Raw genomic sequence first — 19,679 nt, forward strand, 5'->3', positions numbered from 1 at the left:
TACTGCAGCCAGCCACCAGGGGATGATTGGGATACTTAGACTTCACTTTTAGGAGCAGTCATGTCGTCCATCTTTAAATACAGTCTATTGTTGAGGTAATTGATGGGTGTACAGAAGTTTGGTCTTTAATGTTAAAGTCCAGAGATTCCATCATGTTTCAGACGAAAGGTTTCTAAAAATGACTATCACCCTGTAAAGTTGAGATGGCACTTATCATAGCAGTTGCTGATTTAAAAATCAAACAGATGCAGAGTAACCTTAGCAGTGATTTAGCAGTGTTTGTTGTCGTAGCAAAACTTATCAGGGAATAAGCCTGCTACAGCTGGAAATTATGCTGATAAGAGCAAGAAGACTGAATCAAGTCATGAACAGTTAAACAGGAATGGAAATTGAAAACTGCTTCAAGTTGAGAACCATTGAACCATTGCTGTTGTCCAAACTACTGGAATACATGCCTCAGACCTTATCAATTCCTTTTCAAACCATATCAATGCTGTGGGAAACTTGCAATAAAAAGGAATAATGGCTGAGAGGCTGTTGTTCTTTGCTTGGCAGCTGCATTAACTTGTGGGCCTACTTTTTTCCACACAGAAAATTGATTAGAAATTCTTTAAGGAATCAATAAAGTAAAGGCCTGATATGCAGACATAAAAATCAATGTCCATCCCTAATAAACTAAAACATTGAGTTTAGAGATTAAAAAAAATATGCTGTATGGCTGCAGGGAACTACTGTTATTTGTAGAGATAAACCAGTTTATAAAAACATGTATTTTGTTAAATGTAATGCTGGTTTAGTGATGGGGCTACTCAGAGACAAACATGTGGGTCACATGATCTCCTTTGGTTGAGGTCAGGATGTCCTGAGTACAGACCAGCATGTGTTGAATATGCTGATAAAGGAATCTAAAACAATTCAAAGTGAGTCATTCCTTCGTCTTTATCTTTTTCTTCATAACATAATTTTCAGTTCTTTTCTGTTTATTTTGTCCAGACTGTTCCTGTCTTTTCCCAGACACAAATCTATCTTCTCCTCCAGCAATAGATCAGCATGTACCTTCAGCCTCACGCAGAGGAAGACAAAGTGCACTCCCTGCCCTTTGACCCACTGCTACTATTTGAAAGGACACTAGAGGTAATAACACCCTTTAAGAGAAATCACTGCTCTGTTACCCACATTATTCCTTAACAGCCCTCAAACTCATTCCTCTCCATCTCACTTAAGCCGTCTTCAGACATGACCTCCAGGTAAAATCTGGAGAATTGGCTACTGACTTGACCCGCAGTTTGCCTTTTGCACAGCGGGAGGTTCTCTGCACAGATGTGTTCACAACAGCATCAAATCCTCTGCATTATTCAGGTGAGAGGTAGAGCAGCCAGGTGCTGCAGACAGAGTGATGGAGTAACTCTACTGTGTAGATCACATGATCATGTTTACAGGCCCCTAACACCATTGTTGGCTCTTGTCAACACAACTCGTGATTGATGTCTCCTACGTGTGTGTCATCAGGAGACATTTGTTTTCTTTTTTCTTTTTTGCATTTGCCGTTGGTTATAGCTACAGTGGCTAATGGGGACAAAACCTAGCAAATAGTTAATTGTCCTGGTTGTCAATGAGGTCTACCTGAAAACAGACTTATCTGGGGTCAGATCTGACACACAACCCTCCTCCCTTGTCCCTCTTCTAGCTGTAAGATTCACAGAGAAAACTGGGTGACCAGAGCACAGCAGAAAGCAAACAATCTCCTTCAGACGTGGCGGCATGCGTCCCTGATAGCATCTGTACTCCATCAATGACAGACAGACATGGGTGTGGTATGGTGGATTCAAGAGTTTGGGATGTATGGACGTCTGTTTTTATGGGTGTGAGGCAGCTGATGGTGATATATAATGGGGCCCGCTGGACAAACACTCAAGGTGATTTGTCAGGAATGGAATGGAAATGACTGGCCATAACCTTTTTGGTATTGGGACCAGTGACCATTCTCAGGAGTCTAAGAGTAAGTCTTGAAGAAATTTGTGCATCAACTGCAAAACCCTGCCCTGTAACAATGTATTACACTTGTATTACACTAGGAATGCCTAAAGTACAGCAAAGTGAGGGGGAATTTTGTATATATGTATATATAGATATAGCATATAGCAACGGTCACATGCATTATTGTCCAATCTGTGTATATTGTTACAGTCGCAGATCAGTTGACTGTGCACAGGATTTGCTTCTCACGAGGCAACTGTCGTAATGATAATCTCAGGCCTGTAATCTATGGGACTCAGTTTCCCAACAGTGCCACAGTCTTTACACGCAGGTATCTTCTAGGACTCGGCTCCACTCTCATCTCCAGTGAGCACTTCGGCCTTGGCTTTTGATCTACTCTTCAATTACACCATGTAGCAATCATCTCCACATCCCAAAGATGGTGATTGAACTTAAAAGGTAATTTTCCGTCACACTCGGCAGCCGCAATTCAGAAAGTTTGAGTTTTAGGGTTTACAGCTTTGTTATTTTTGACCCTTCAATCGCTTATTGTAGATATTTACAGTATTTTCTGGATATTTTCAAAGCTCTACAGTAGTAACTGCGCAGGGTTACATACAGACAGCACTGTGTTTTACTTTATGATGACACCCTCAGGTTTACATGACAGCTAAGTACTCGGAAATGGGGCCCCTCTTCTGAACATCCACAAGCCTTCCTTTATGTGACAGGTTTTTCCAAAGGTGTAAAGGTGAAGCATGAATGACTTGAAGTCTATTGAAAACCAAAGTTTGTTGAGGATACACTAGAGGGTTCAACATACGGACAAAATGCACACATCAGGACTACCACCTTTGGGGTTATGGCCTAAGGATGATAAAATATGTGGTTCTAGCAATGGTTTCCATGTTCAACTTTAAAGGAAAACCTTTTTTTTTTGTAAAAATTATTTGACATTTTGAACCTTATCTGTAATGTTAGTTTATGTAATCAGTTAATTTTGAGTACAGCATTACTTCTTACAGTCAAACAAAATTAGCTGAACCACTTTTCTGTAAGTAGGTTAAACATGTTGCAGCATGTTTAACCTACTTACAGAAAAGTCCATATTTCAAGAATACATCATGAAAATCTGCCCGTTTGTTTAATTCTGTTAAGATATCAGATTCAAAAGACCTGGCCACAACAGTGGCATCCATCTTGGTTGTAAAGGAAAATGCCTCAGGGCACTGGAATTGTTTACACCTGGGCCAATTCTGCTGCGTGTTGCGGTTGTCTGCTGTTCACACAGGTAGCACGTCTGCTTCGTGAGGTTTCTTGTACAACTTTTGTATTTCCCTTAAATAAAAGTCAGGTTATGCACTCTTCTAAAGTCACTGAACTGGGTGACACCTTCCCAAATTTTTTTTGCTGTTTTAACCTCGAGGAACCAAACTTAACTTTGTTGTTTATTTCCTGGATTTTACTGTCCTGGACACGTACTCACTTCAATCAAGGCTGCCAAGGCTGTAAATTAAACTTAACTAAATATTGCATTAATGTTAGACTGCTGGTGGAGAACTAGAGGATTTATTCTTGACCTTGGGAAAGAACATCTGTGATAAACTGTTCTAAATTTAAAGTTTATTTAGTTTATCTTTTTAGACAAATGTAATACAGAAAAACTCATATATACAACCACCTGTTATAAAATGACTTGATTCATTATTTAGTTCAGAGGATTTGAATTTTGAACCTGAGTTTCATATATTTTATCAAAGGTTTGACTCAGTGCCTACCTTAACTAAAACTTTTACTACTTGTGTTTAATCAGAATATCAGGCAGAATAGATCTACCGTACGCATTAACACATGACCATTTATCCTTCTACCTCTCATAATCATCTTGTCCACCACTGTTGTGCTGTTTAATCCACAGACTAAGTCTGTGGAGGATGTGCTCAATCCTCCATATCATCCGTGGCCACCATTATTCTGAGCTGTTCTTATTTATAGTCCACTAAACATTACCACCAACAGTTTCCACTGTGGATAAAGGATAAACCCATGGGATTTGGATGATTAAGCATTTTAGTGGAGCTTTCTACAAGCTCACCAGGTATTACCTTCATGTGTGATAAACGCATGAGACAACTACAATGGTTCCTCAGGAGAGCGCATACCTCCACCAAGGCCCAACAGCCCCCTACAGTACAATTGTACACAGTCTTATATATTAGTCTTCCAAGTCTTGTGGTTTTGTTCATCAAGATCTCTGCATCATTTCTAGACAAAGCCATAAAGATTTTGCAATATTAAAGAAAATGAAAATACCCCACCCATACCCAGCCCTTCCAGCAACTTTTAAGAAATGTGGTTCTATAGCTTTTATGTTATCAAGCTGTGGTTATGGGAATTGCAGATGTTGTATAATAAAAACTCACAATATTCACTAAGATGAATACAGACTTAATACTTAGGCTACTGGGGAGTAATTACATTTTTCTTTGATAAAGCTGTTATTATTACAGTTTATTAAACTACTTTAATGGAGCATACAGGGTGATTCTATGACCACAAACTGATTTGGGTAGTTAGCATAGATCTAAAGATTTCCTACATCAGTTCTGTTGTTTCAATATGTTTGTGCTGATGGCAAGGGGACTAGACTCCTGATCATTTCCATATGAATCACTAGGTATTCCATAATGTATTTTTAGCCACTAAAGAGCACATAGGCAAACAGTACCAACAAAAAGTTACAGTGTATGTCAGTGTCTCATCCCCTTTGTCTCTTTAGCTTAACCTCATCTTTCAACGTGTTCTAACAGGTTTCTGAGGTAAAGTGAGGAACAGAATAACGTGGAGAATTTTTTTATAGTTTGAAGAATAAACCACCTGTGGCGGTCTTTTGTCATTTGTGAGTTAAGCATATTCTCAAGGCCTCAAAGCTGAGGTCTAGACCTGCTTTGAAGTCTCAGAGAAGCTTATTGTAAGGGATCGGACCACTCTAATCTGCCCTGGGTTATTTATCCAACTAAAGACAGGTGATTTCAAGAGTATTACAGAATGACAATACGAGGGGGAAAAACGAGAAAAGAGAGATCAGAAAACCTTAAACAAATCAGGATTTTGTAAACCATAAAAAAATCTGCTTTTGTATGTAGAGACTTCAGCAGATTAGTTTCCCAGCCCACCTGAGATTACAACCCATTCTCCCTTTTGAGACAAATCAAAGAAAGTGTCTTGTTTTGGCAATCCCTAATGGAAGGAGACCTACTCAGATGTCAGTGATTTGACCCTTGACTCTCCCCTGGCCAAAGGCAGGCAATCACAGTCTCCATCTCAGAATTTTAGGTTAGGAGCAATCCAGGGTTTTTTTGTTACTTGCACTTATCTTTTTATTTACACTTCAACTTGCTGGTTAATGTCAGGGGGAAAGTTAGCAATCACAACACATGTGTTGCTGATCTCTTTGTGGCTCTGAAGCTATGGATTAGCACTGACGAGCGTTGGATTACAGGTTCCCAGCTGGGATGTCAAAGGGCTACGCTGGCTCCTTTCACCTCCGCCCTCAGCGGAGCAAAGCATCAGTGGCAGGGGTTACTTACCATCAATGATTTGTTCATGAAGATCAGAGGGCCTTTTCAGCATTCAGAGTCACTATTGACCTGCAGCAGCCCCCCATTCCCCATGAATTACGCCCCAGTTATATCTTGGGGAGCCCACACAAAAGGATCCCCCGTAGAAATCTGGAACCCAACAATAGAGGTTATAGGCTCAACGAGAGGGACTGTGCACTCTGGAGCTCTGACCACAGGGAAGTGAGGCATTGTGTACATATAATGCAAGGTGGCAGCTACTATTGATTAGTATACTATTATAAAAACAAAACACTATACTATGAAACAAAAACAGCTAAAGTACAACTATTGTAGATTAAAGTTGAAACTGTAATTTATCATACATACATCTCATCCATTACAAATTCCTTTGTGACTGATGAGTTGGGTACTAAGGAAGCCAGGTAATCCAGGAGAGTGCAAGAACAAACAAGAACATTATGAAAAATAAACGAGCTAATGCTAGTTGCTTTTACTCAAGCCCCCATGTGTAGCTGGACACTATATGCAGATTACTCAGCATCAAAGACAGGATCATTTTCTAAACCCTGATAGATCCACATGAGTGCAAACATCAATTAACAATATGCAAACCAGACTAATCTGAGTCTGCATTAACTACAACAAAAGAAAATTAAGGTCTTGAACTAAAAAACTAAGAATTTAGAAAACAGGTTCAAATAACATTAGTTTAACAGGTTTACCTTAAGAGAGCTTAAGGTATGTACGCTGCCATGGTTTTCAGAGATTTTATGAATATAGGTTATACAAATCAAATGTGGTTGATTGAAGGAGAGGGACAGATAACAACCCAGTTACTTGTAACTGACCTCAAGTTATGCTTGGTGGGACAACTGCTACCACAAGAGACCACAGCAATTACTGATGAGCAACCTTGCAACACAGAGGAGCATTTGACCAAACTTATTATCCTGAGCTAACCAGGTAGTGCCAAGCTAGGAAATCTTGTGTCAGAAACCAGTCTTCATTCCGCCCGCTCTACTCGCGCTCGACCACTTTGATTTGCCTGGAATTAGGAGAAGTCAGAAACTGGAAAGATGATAACGGGTGAAATTCGAAATCGCTCTTTACAAACCTGTGGGTGATGTCATAGAGGCCACATCCATCTGTATAGACAGTGTAACAAACCCTGGCTCCTTCAACAAGACCAACAAGTGCAGCAGCTGTAAAGAAACAACTAAAATGGATACAGAAGAGGCAACAACCAAGACTCATATTGATGTAGTATTTGCATTAGGGAATGGGAAGGCTACTATCTACTTGATATACTTTAAGTGTCATAAGACAAGTAAAAAAGTTAACATGATACTTTTACTTTAATTAGAGAACATTTTGGTCCATTAATTTGTACTTTTACTTCCTCCACCACTGAAGAGTTTTTGGACCAGATACCTTTCCCATGCGCCATATCATCTTTCATCACATGATGAATACTCTGATCTGGGCAATGTACTTATCACAATTGAATGTTAATATTATTAATATTAGAATATGCAGAATATTAGTCATAGAAATGTTCATCAGGACAAATTAAAATGTAAAATACATTTAATGATTTAACCGATTTCAATATTCAATTTTGAAAGAAAGAAAGAATGATACTAAAACACAAAAGGCCTAAATGTGCCTGCAGGTTCATGCCCATGTCTTGCTGTGTTAAACTCAGGTGCTTGCATGCATGGCTCTGCATTGCATGACTCGTGGCTTTTTGCCAGATATCCCAGAATACACCTGCCGGTAGCCTTCCAGCAGCAGACATGCCAGGGAAGGCTGTTCTCTCGTTGTGATGCCGGTGCGCTTGGCTGGACAGATCATTTTGGGATTGTGGCCAGAGATTTTTGGGGAAATATGAGAGGGCAACCTCCTGCAATCAGGCAGTGTCAGTGACCACTCGAGTGCAACCTAACAACGAGCCACCACTCAAGATGCCGCCAGATCATTCCTTAGAAGCAGACGGCTGATGAACTGTTGGTTTTGTGTGTGTGTGCGTGTGTATGTGTGTGTATGTGTTTCCTTGGCCCCAAAATAAAAGACTAAACAAGCAAACAGCTGCTACAAATATTTTCCTGGATGTGCTACAACCCATGTAAAAGAAAGGAGGCCAACAGAACTTATTGTTCATAAGCATTTATATACAATTAAAATAATTTCTGGATCACTGGACTTACATTACTTTACATAATGTGAACTGTAGGCATTTGTAAGATCTTTGTCTTTTCTAGGAATGTCACCATTCCATGTTTATGTGATTTCATCCACATCCAGTTTTCTGCATGTTTAACCGTGAGTTAAGATTGACCACATTGTTCAATCACAAGTAGCTGTGGGCCACTACTGCCCTCTATGTGTTACACATGTCACTACAGTGTCCTCATGTACTGTGCAAAATTTGCATTATTAAACCATGCTGCAGTGTGGTGGGGCTCTTAAATGCAGCCATAAATGTGAAATCGTAGCAATAAAACACATTCCAATACAAATGCTAATAAACGATTTTACACTCCCAGGGGGGGTTTCCTTTAAAAACTACATGAAACTGGCTCAGTGGTGTTCCAGTGTGAGAGGAGACACCCTGCAGGGAACTCTTCATGTCCATCAGTGGTGCATTGATAAAGCCTTGTGTGCACAGGCAGTGGGCATGCAGACATAACTTGAAGCTTCTCTATCTGACCCACGATGCTGTGCCCGTACCCCCTGTTGCTCCTCTCTTGTGTCCCCGAGCAGGTCCTCCCATTCATTTGGCTCATTTGAATTCCAGCATGGGAGACCTCTGATGAGCCGGGTGAACTGTTAGGCTACACGACAAGACTGCTAATTAATCACAGCAACTGTACACGTTGTATCTGCGCTGTTAACCCACATCAGTCTATACATCTGACATTTATTTTATCTGTGCATGCAGAAACATATCAGAGGTGGTTTTCACATTGTCATCTCATTGTAGATTACGTAAACTTTATTTGTTCACCCTGAAAAGCAGTAAGCACAGAGTAGAGACCAGAATGAAAACAAATGCAGTTTATGAAATTCTGGTAACTCCCTCTCATGTGTATAATATTATCATTATTCAAGTCACAGAAATACGTTTAATATTATCATACCTTGCTTTTAATACTAATCTTGTTCTCTTGTTTAATTTACCTTCAGTCTCCTTCATGGTTTTTAACTGTACTCAGGTCTCCATTAATTATAACATCTCAATGTTACTTAACTTAAAATGAACACCAGACTATTAAACTAGTAAACTATTTCATGAGTTTGCCATGAAGAACGCAGCAGGAGACTGTCTGGGTCAAGCATCTTCACAACAACACTGACATGTCCGGAACATTCAGGAGAGCTTGTGTGCTTTGGTGAGGGTTGGAATGGAGATCTGCCAGTAAATCTAAAGCTTTGCCTTACGACTCAACTCAACCACAACACTCCAGTACAACACCTGCATTACTGCTGGTGCTGCACCAACCTGCTTGTCCATCGTTCCCTCACTCATGAACAAGATACTTAAACTCCTTCACTTGGGACAGCAACATCCCCCCAACCGGCAGAGAACCATGGCCTCGGACTTGGAGGTGTTGACTCTCATCCCGACCACACGTGGCCCGGTGCTCACTGGAGGTCACGGCCTGATTAAGCCAAGACAACCACATCATCGACAAAAAGCAGGGATCCAACTCTGAGGTTCCCTACACAAATGCTCTCCTCACCACAGCTGTGCCTTGAAATCCTGTCCATGAAAATCACTAACAGGTCTAATTTAGCATTTCTTTAATGACGTTTTTAAAGCTCCAGTGTGTAAGATTTAGGTGAAAGGGAACTATTGGCAAAAATGTAATGTAGAATAATTCTCTAGTTTGTTTCATCTAAATTGTATGAATTGTAGTTTTCTTTACCCCAGAAAAGGCCCTTTATATATAAATACCTTATATTTACATCGAGGGGACCCTCTCTACAGAGGCCGCCATGTTTTTTTACATGAGTCCAGACTGAACAAACTAAACACCTTTTGAGTTTTTATGACAACTGAAGGTACCACAGGTTCTTTTTCATGTTTGGAAGGAGAGGGTGAGGTGAGGGGTGTTCAGCTGCAACAAGCTATTTCAACACTAGATATCAGAAAATGCTACACACTGCACCTTGAACTGGTCCTTCTGTCCTCCAGCAGAGGGACGACCATGGTGTAGCTGGTCATAGAGCGCCTCACATTGCATTAATCTGGAGCTCAGCTTCTTATGTTTGCAGGTCTAAGTCAAATGTGAAGAGTCTTTGAACGTCCCTCAGGCACCGGGCAACATCTTTGCACAACAAATATTACACCTAAATGCTCATCTCCTCGGGCGGTGTAGCATAGACAGAAAGACACACGTGAAGAACAGAGGTGAAGCTCCACTCCACCGCAGACCGAGCACCAAAACAAATCACACAAATGCCCTCACACCTACAATTACACAAATCATTTTACACACCTGTACTCAAATGCACCCACGTATACACAGACATAAAAAACACGCTCCAAACAACCACTGACGGGTACCCATTAAGGTTATAAACTCAGGATTCTGTGTTTGTGAGAGCCAGTATCAAACATCGGGAATAAAAAAAACACACACTCTTGGCGCGCCACAATTGCAGTAATGGATCTCATTATGCTGTTCCATACAAAATAACTTAATTGCAGTTTGTTTACGCATGCGGCAAAGTCTCCTTTTCATGTAGTCCAGACCATGTGCATGCATTGTCAGAAGATATAAAAAGTCCACTGAAGATTAAAAAATGTAGCCATTCTTAGTTTATGACTCACCACAGCATTAGAAATGAGCTTTTATTATGAAGGGTATCATGCCTCCTGTAATAAATAAACAAGCCTGCGTGTGACACACATCGTTTCATGGGAAGAGTTTTCACGAGCGATTGAGTTGATGCTCAGCTGTGAAAAATAAAATACAAAAGTCGATTGTCAACATCAGGACTCTTCAAAATCGAATGTGACTTTAAAGGATGGTTTTGGTGTGGGCTGTGGCTGGCGTCTGTTGTTGCTGCATTTGTAAAGTCCATATGCTTTAAATCAGTGTTTCCACTAATTCCATTTAATTCGAACCCCCCCCCCCCCCAAAAAAAATAATCAAACACGCCAATATTATTCTTGTAAATCTTGAGTTTTTAATGAAATTTGGAAATGTTTATTCGCACACATATTCAGATGACGTTGAGCAGCAACTACACTGGCGAGAGACTTTAGAGTTCTGGTCTCGTTTTTTGTGTCTGTTTGGTTTTAAGTGTTCGATTTCTGTTGTGATTTGCCTCGGATAAAATGTTTTCTCATGCTGAGCTTGTTACACAGACACGCACACAAACACCTCACAAATCATCACCCCACCCATCCACACTGAGACAGCCGAGCCCTGCAGACCACATGGAACCGATCACAACTCAACAAACACAGCGTAAATAGCAACTAACACGCCATAAACAGATCAAGTATTTCAAGTACGCATATAAAAAAATGGTGCCTTGGAGAACTTTAGAGCAAATGCCTGCATTTATTTGTCAGTGTGCCAGTGGTGATTTTGACAGCAGGTTTAGCTCCATGGAGTTGTTTGTTTAATGCAGTTTTAATAGTTTAAAAGAGCAGAACAAGTTGGAGGTGGCTCTTTCCTTCTCAGCGTGGCCGGTGGATTTAACCGAAACAAGTGACCGACACAGGGAGGGAATGTCCGGTTCTTACCTGCTTCTATTCTGCCAGCAGGGCCGCTCGTAAATCCAAAGATCCATGGTGGGTAAAAACACATCAGGTGCTGCCAACAGAAAAAGAGTGAAATGATGAGAGAATCAGATAAATCACAAACAGCTGAACAATTCAGATCCACACCAAATGGTCCACATTCATCAAATCACATCAGCCAACTAAATTTGAATTTGTAAATTAAGATCCACAAATTAACAAATATGTGGTAAAATGTGTAAAAGAAAATCTAGCATCTGCCCCTTTAACTGCACCAAAATTGAATGGGTTCTTCCAGGCATATGTCCAGTCCCTCTACCAAATTTGGTGCAGTTTCGGTGTGATGAACCAACCCACCTCCTTGGTGGAGATGAAAAGTACATAAAAAAGGCAGATGTCATACAAATAAGACATTGAAAATAAACAAGACTCTGTTGCATTGTTAGTGGTTCTGTGATGCTGATATTTAGACTGTGTCGAAAATCACTTATCCAATCTGCTATATATAACTTCTACCCCCATGTGCGGTGGCCAAGAGAGCTCATCAATTTGACGAACCACGTGCTACAAACGGTCACAACACCAGCAAATACAGAAATGCCAGAGGACCCGAAAAAGTGATGAACCTGACTGTAGTTCAACAAAGTTCCATCAGCACTAGACAAGTAGCAGACTTCAATAAGTTCACAAAGCATTAAACTGCTGTTCATCACCTTTCTGGGTCCCCTGGAAACATTATCTGCATGTGATTTTTCTATTTGATGTGTTTTCTTGATTTGCGTTGAAGATCTCTCGGCATAAAATGCTAAAAAAGAACTGATCACCCTTCACCTGTCAGTGATGATGCTGACAGAAGAGAGGGGAACTGACCTGCTCTCAACTTTATTTATAATGCACAACAGATGAGTGAGAGAAGTCTTCCTCTTGTCCACAAGAGGGCACTGTATGAACATCCAGAGGTTCACTGTTACTTTCAGGTTGACTCTGTGCTCCCACACACACACACACATAGATACACAGACACACATACATTATTGTTACAGACATGCAGACACAAACAAACAGACAGACAGACACAGACACACACAGACACACACACACACACAAACACACACAGACCTCTCTCTCCCCTCTCTCTCTCTTTTACTTCCGCTCTGTAGGAGGAGTCTGTGTGTTACGTTTAGGGAAGTTGCACAATTTCGGAAAACACAGGTTACTTATGTGTTTGTGTGAAATCAGTAAACCAGTGGAGGAGAGTAAACATAAGATGTGTGTCGGTTGTTGAACATGTCGGTGTGACTGCAGGATCAACTTTGGTCGGTACTGTATCTCGCACCATGAATAACACGGTAACTTCCGCTACTTACCTCCGGAACATGAGCTACAGTTCCCGGCGCAGGTTGTCGGACTTCCTGGATCCTCAGGACAGGTGGAGAGACGTGGCGATGTCCATACGGAAGCCGAGCGGTGACATGCGTTACTCACAGCAACACATCTGGTACGTTGTTATAGTTACTGTCACATGGTGCAATAACAAGACCACGATGTAAAACTATATCTGATACTATATACATACATCTATATCATTCTATCCATCTATTTCTATCTATCTACTCAACTGTCTGTCTACCTACCTATCTATCTATTTATCTATCTATCTATCTATCTATCTATCTATCTATCTATCTATCTATCTATCTATCTATCTGTCTGTCTGTCTGTCTGCTCCCCCATTCATTCTTTCATTTCTTCCATCACTCATCCCTCCCTCCTTGCATCCCTTCTTCCTTCCACCCTTCCTTCCTTCATTTCTCCCTTGCTCTCTTCCTTCCATCACTCCTATCTCCCTTCATTCTTCCGTCCCTCCCTGCCTTCTTCCATCCCTTCTTCCTTCCACCCTTCCTTCCTTCATTCTTCCCTTGCTTTCTTCCTTCCATCACTCCTATCTCCCTTCCTTCATCCCTCCCTCCTCCTGCAGGAGGTTCCAGAGCCTGGTTGCTCAGGGCAGGAGTCCCACAGAGGAGCTGTTGAATGACTGGGGAACCACCAACTGCACAGTGGGGGAACTCGTGGACATTCTGAAGAGTCACAGGTTACTGGCTGCTGCTTCTGTTCTACTTCCTGGTATGGATTATTAAAAACATTTTAGACTAACGACCACATACTAATACATAATAAGTCCAGACCACTTATCTGCAGACAGTGGTTATATTTAATATTCAAAAGCATCAGCTCATTCGTGAGCTGTTCTCATCAGACAGTGAAAGTGAGGAAAAGCTCAGCATCGAACTACTTTCCACATCCAGTCCCTGTGTTTGTAAAGGTCAAGTGATTCCTGGGAATTGAGGAGACAAACTGCAAAAGTAAGGGACACTTACCAAAGATGCTGCTTAAACAAAACCTCAACTAATATCAATAACTCAAACAAACAAGAAATTAGAGCATCCTGAATGTCAACAAGTAACAAACAGAAAGCTGACCATCATACTGTGAGTTTTCCAACAGATTTAATTTTTGTTCCATATCATTAAAGTTTCCTTTCCTAATGAGATTGCATGATAATTTTATTATTTTAGTCTGTCACAAAAAGTAGGTTTAAAACTAGACTATAGTATCTTTTCCCAGAACAATATCTCTTCAGTCAGATAGAACAGTCAATATAAACCAGACATCATTATCTACATAACTGGACAGGGACTCTGTGTAAACTGTTTTTTTTGGGACCACAAACAGTGGAGGAGGCCTCTTCAGAAGAGCTGCAGCCAGCGTCTCCTCCAGCAGCACAAACAGAGAGTGAGGCTCCGACCAGACTCCTGGAGGAGAGACAGACTCAGTCGTCCCATGTCAGCTCCAGTCAACAGCCAAAGACTCTGCGGGAGAGCAGTGACCCAGAGGACACAGGTCATTTTTATTTTAAGAAGGCGTCTTGGGGCATGTTGATGTAGTCACTTGTAAAGAGGCACATGTGTTATTGCATGAATGATGTACATGAGAGAATCACATGACATGAACAAATGATCATAGTCAGTTGAAAACCTCACAACAATTGGTTTGATCAAATATATATATATAAGTATAACCTGGGATTTTACATGATTGGCCAGCAGATGGCAGCAGTTGGGCCTTAACCACAGACCTCCCCATGACAGTTCTCTGTGTGTCCCTCCTCAGGTTTCTCCAGCTTCTTGTACAGTGAGCTGATGGAGATCACCAGCAACTTTGACGACCGTCCCATGTCAGACGGCGGCAGCAGACTCGGAGAGGGAGGCTTCGGCACCGTGTACAAAGGACTCCTGAACGACAAACCTGTCGCAGTGAAAAAGTTGAATCCAGTGAGTCGACATATATTCATGCCAAGCTCACAGATATCACATGATGTAGAAATCATTAATCGCAAAATTATCTCCTGTAGATGGACAACACTTCGCTGGACGAGCTGCAGGCTCAGTTCTATCAGGAGATCCAAACTCTGAAAGTGTAAGTTTTATCTCCTGTCTCCATCACTGATAATCTGTGACACGACCGTTACAGTTTAGTGGCTGTAGCTAACAAGGGAAAGAATTGTTAGTTTTTGGAAAAGCTGCCTGTGGAGTCTGGCATCACATTCACATGTTTCAGGTTTAAAGGACACTTACACCCAATTATTCTAATGACTATCATTGATTAGAAAGTAAATGTAGTGCTTTTCTAGTCTCCACTCACAGTGCTTTACACAAGAGGTCTCATTCACACAGCGCTTCTCGAGCACACTCATGGTACCTCATTAGGGCAATGCAGGGTTCGGTATCATGCTCAAGGACACTTCCTTTGACGTTGAACCACTGAACGTCTGATTAGTGGACGACCTGCTTGACCCTCTGACCCACAGCTGACCAAAGTGTTAGTGTCAGAATTTAATTTTGTGCGACAGTTGCAGTTTTGTACAAATTAGAATTGCTGTACATGGATCTTCATGGATGAGAGATTTAGTTAGAGAGATGGGAAACATTGTTTTTTGACCTTTTTAAAATGAGATGCAGATTTCAGTACAGTCAATGCGCACAGCTTCACTGAGTCTGGTATGACCTCCACGTGTCTTGGTGATATTGCCGTGTAACTTTTCCACATCACTTGTGTCCACCATGGGAAACCATACACACTATATAAAGATGGACGACACAAGAGCTCCACAAAAGTGAAGCCAAACCATCTTGATCGCCACCTGAGCTGGTTTCATTGTTGATTTCTCCAATAATTTTTTTAAATTGTTATTTAATGCTATAAAAATGGGATGAGTCGTCCTGATTGACAGCTGAGACTGACTCATGATTGGTCAAATGCAGTGGTACCTAGATACCACTACTCTCCACCACAATCAATTGATGTCACCAGCGTAAAATGGCAGTACTCCGATCAGAGATAATTTTGCTTTAGTTTTGTCCAATGGGAAGAGAAGGAGATGCAACATTCCTCTTTATTTACAGTCCATGTGTTTCTATGTGTAGCTGTGACTTCTTAAGACTGTTTGTTCCACAGGTTGAAACACGAGAACTTGGTTGACATGGTTGGGTTTTCCTGTGACGGACAGCACCCGTGTTTGGTGTACGCCTTCATGGCCAATGGATCTTTGCTTGACCGACTTGCGTGCTTGGTAAGCACGAAATACAGACTCTTCTTTCTAGTACTTTGTACTTTCACATAGATCATCCAGTGATATGCTTTTGTCCTTGTAGAATGATAGTCCTCCACTGTCCTGGCGACAGAGATGTGTGATAGCAGAGGGGACGGCAAGAGGCCTGGAGTATCTGCACAGTAACCATCATGTGCACAGAGATGTTAAGAGGTGCAACACTTATTATCAGTGGCCTTTAAATGATGTTTCCTTAAAGGAATAGTTTGACAGTTAATTAAATACCCTCATTCACTTTGTTGGGGGAAAAAAGTGGAAGCTACGGCTAGTTAGCCGAGTTTAGGATAAAGAAAACATGTTTCCTGTTGTCCATTGTTTGTATGGATGAAACTGTGAGATTATGTGTTCATCTCAAAAAGTGTTCATTCTTTTTTTATTTTCTCTCATTAGTGCAAATATTCTGTTAGATGTTAATCTAGTGGCGAAGATCTCAGACTTTGGTCTGACGAGAGCATCAGACAAATTGACGACCATGATGACGGACAGGGTTGTGGGGACCCGAGCATACATGGCGCCAGAGGCCCTCAGAGGAGAGATCACACCAAAATCTGATGTCTTCAGCTTTGGAGTGGTGAGCTTCCTGCAGACACACACACACACACACACACACACACACAGCCAGACACATGCACGATACACACACACTCACAGCCAAACACACACACACACACACACACACACACACACACACAGCCAGACACATGCACAATACACACACACTCACAGCCAAACACACACACACACACAGAAGGGGATACTGTGTCAGGAAAGGAGAAACTGCAAGTGTGTTGTAAAATATAGAACAGAGCTCAGCAGTTTGAGTGAAAGGTTCTACCAGAGTACTGACACACACATAATGCAGGACACAAACATGAAAGTATACATTTCCTCCCATTTGTGAGCAGTTGGCTCTATTTTCTGTTACTAAAAATAACTAAAAATCTTTTTAGGGACACAGCTGTATAATAGAAGCTATGAAAGTGAAAGAAGAAATCTGCATTTATGTGTAGATTATGTATTGAGCAAACACAATCTATTCTAACTGTCCATGCAACATTATCTATACCACTTATCCTTTGAGGCTCGCAGGGTGCGACTTTGGGCGGTTCACTCTGGACAGGATTGCCAGTGTATCACAGGACCGATATACAGAGTCAAACCATTCACACTTACATTCACAGCTATGGACAGTTCAGAATCTCCAATTAACCACAGAGTAAACCAGACAAGGGGCAAACACATGAATGCAAACTCAACACAGAAAGGCCCCGACTGAACCGGGATTCAAACCTTCTCTCTCTGAGGCGACAGTGCTAACCACTGTCTAACTAATAACACACAGTATCACTGCATTGCTCATATTGAATTCATCATTCAGACTGTTCTGTGTTGGAAACAGTATGTGAACAGAAAAAAACACCAAGTGGAGGCAGGAGTGTAGGTAGTGGTTAGAGCTATTTGGATTTATAAAAATATACGTTTATAGATTTATAGTATTGGTCAGAAAGAGTCAGAGAAAAGAAGTGTGTGTTATTAGCCTGTGTGCATTTAATTTGTCTGCACTTTTGCATTAGATGAAAATCAGATCAACTCTTATGAAGAAATAATCCAGAAATCCAGGTGATTCCTTTACTTTGCTCTGTATTATTCACTGCATGACATTGGTTGAAAGACAAACAGGATCAGCGTTGTATGAAACTGCCTGACCTTCCATATACAGCGTCAGCCTATAAGTCTTGTTAGGACAGCTGTGCAAACACTGCAGTGTCTGTGGAGGTACTTGGCACATTGAGGGGCAATAAAGATTTTCTGTCGTCCGGAGCCATGTGATTAACCCCATGTCTCTATCTACAGGTGTTGCTGGAAATATTGTCTGGACTCCCGCCAGCCTGTGATAACCAGGAGCAACAGTTCTTGGTGAGTGGCACAAAAGAGGCTTTCATTGTTCCGCTGTCAAGCAGCAGTCTCAGATTATGTCTTATTTGGAGATTTAGCATTTAATTAGTGCGTTATCAGACTGAGTTTCCAATTTATTTTGATGAACTTGACAACTAATCAATATTTTCCTCAGATTGTGTCTTTTAAAGTTTTCCATCGTGTGATTTTCCCTCAGATGGAGATTAGGTATGATATAGACGACGAAGACGAGGACCTGACTCTGGAGGACATTATAGACAAAAAGATGAGAGACTGGGAGCTGAGTCAGGTGGAGAACATCTACTCTCTGGCCTGTAACTGCCTCCATGAGAGGAAAAACAGACGACCACTCATCAATCAGGTACAGAGAAGAAACACAAGAGGACGTGTTGTTATTTGAGTTTTACTGACATGGATGTTTTGGGGCCAATAATGATGTTGGGATGTAAAAACAATGTGCTGATAAACATGTGAAAAAAATAGCATTCAATCCTAAGATGTCCTCACTAAATGTAATTGAGGTGTGACATTTACAGTTGAAACGTAAACTGTATTGTAAATAACTAAATAAAAACATGACAACAAAAAATATAGAACATGAATAAAGAAAATAAACTAAAATATTTTAAAAATGTAAAATATAAACATAAATATGCATCTTTTGCATATGTTTATATATATATATATATATATATATGTGTGCGTATTGGTAAAAATAAATGCAGATAATGACATGTGTCAGTTAAAGTCTCAGATTGGCTGATTTTCTGTTTTGGCTAATTGATCAATTGTGCATAGTCTCCATGAATCAATCTTTATAAAAATATAAGATTGATGCATATATATACACATATATATATATATATGAATGAATATATATATATATTCTGGATCCGCCACTTCATCCACACCTGCACCAAAATGTACTGCTTTCTTCCCAGACACCATTCCTCCACCAAGTTAGGTGGAAATCGCTTTCAAAGATTTTGGGTAATTCTGCAAAACATAAAGACCAACAGACACAAGTGAAAACATAACCTCCGTGGCAACAGCACACACTTTGCAAACACTTTGCATAAAGTTGTTTATGGTGTTGCCCTTGTTTGTACACACACGTGGAGTCATAGTAATGATAATAAAACTACTAAAACACTTCTATAAAATTACTAAAGCATTTATGTAAATAACTTACACAGTGCTGTACTAAATACTTGGGAATAAACAACACAGAACAGAACAAGACAAAACAGAATCTGAAAAACGATATATTTAGTCATGGTTCCTGTTTGATGATCAGCTTCTAAATGACAGAATTCTAATGTTTGTGTATTTTAATGAGTTATCAATGTGTGTTAACAGGTGCTGTCAGAGCTCAAAGGGGTCGTTGAAAGCATGTCACTGGATTGTCAGGCATAGCATCACACAGAAGATACAAGATGTGAAAACCTGCCCCACTCATTCAATGCACTGACGGAAGAAATGTTTCTTAAACAGATTTCAATAGTTTTTTGATAATTATGACTGACAAAATATGTTTGCATCAATGTATATTTTGAAAGTAATGTCATCCTTTTTCCCTTTTTATAATATACTATATTTCTGGTGAGCTCAGTTAAAACAGTTGTGCCAGTGCGACTGCTACAGAAGTATCGCAGTACAATGTACTAGAATTGAGCATAAGATATCATAAGGTTTGGTGGCTCAATACATTTCCTGCCATTGTCTCTCTCATGTATTTACTGTAAAAAAGAATAAAATGAATGACACAGAAAAT

The 19,679-nt window shown here is 40.6% G+C and overlaps 2 protein-coding genes across 2 annotated transcripts in view; one reads left to right on the plus strand and one right to left on the minus strand.

Moving 5' to 3' along the window:
* LOC109624417 (A disintegrin and metalloproteinase with thrombospondin motifs 20) overlaps nt 1-11,401 on the minus strand; it is a 122,628-nt gene extending 111,227 nt beyond the window's left edge. The window contains exon 1 of the mRNA XM_069527713.1: nt 11,323-11,401. Within this exon, the coding sequence (XP_069383814.1) occupies nt 11,323-11,386 (64 nt within the window). The 5' untranslated portion in view covers nt 11,387-11,401. The remainder of the gene's footprint in view (nt 1-11,322) is intronic.
* Nucleotides 11,402-12,288: 887 nt separating this feature from the next.
* irak4 (interleukin-1 receptor-associated kinase 4) lies at nt 12,289-19,678 on the plus strand. Its single transcript, XM_020079191.2, has 11 exons — nt 12,289-12,817; nt 13,298-13,443; nt 14,053-14,220; nt 14,491-14,651; nt 14,732-14,796; nt 15,835-15,949; nt 16,032-16,141; nt 16,379-16,559; nt 17,843-17,905; nt 18,102-18,266; nt 19,265-19,678. The coding sequence occupies exons 1-11, from the start codon at nt 12,657-12,659 to the stop codon at nt 19,319-19,321; spliced, it is 1,392 nt and encodes a 463-aa protein (XP_019934750.2). The 5' UTR covers nt 12,289-12,656; the 3' UTR covers nt 19,322-19,678.
* Nucleotide 19,679: the final 1 nt, after the last annotated feature.

This window comes from Paralichthys olivaceus, chromosome 7 (assembly GCF_024713975.1).
Source record: "Paralichthys olivaceus isolate ysfri-2021 chromosome 7, ASM2471397v2, whole genome shotgun sequence".
NCBI classification, from domain to species: domain Eukaryota; kingdom Metazoa; phylum Chordata; class Actinopteri; order Pleuronectiformes; family Paralichthyidae; genus Paralichthys; species Paralichthys olivaceus.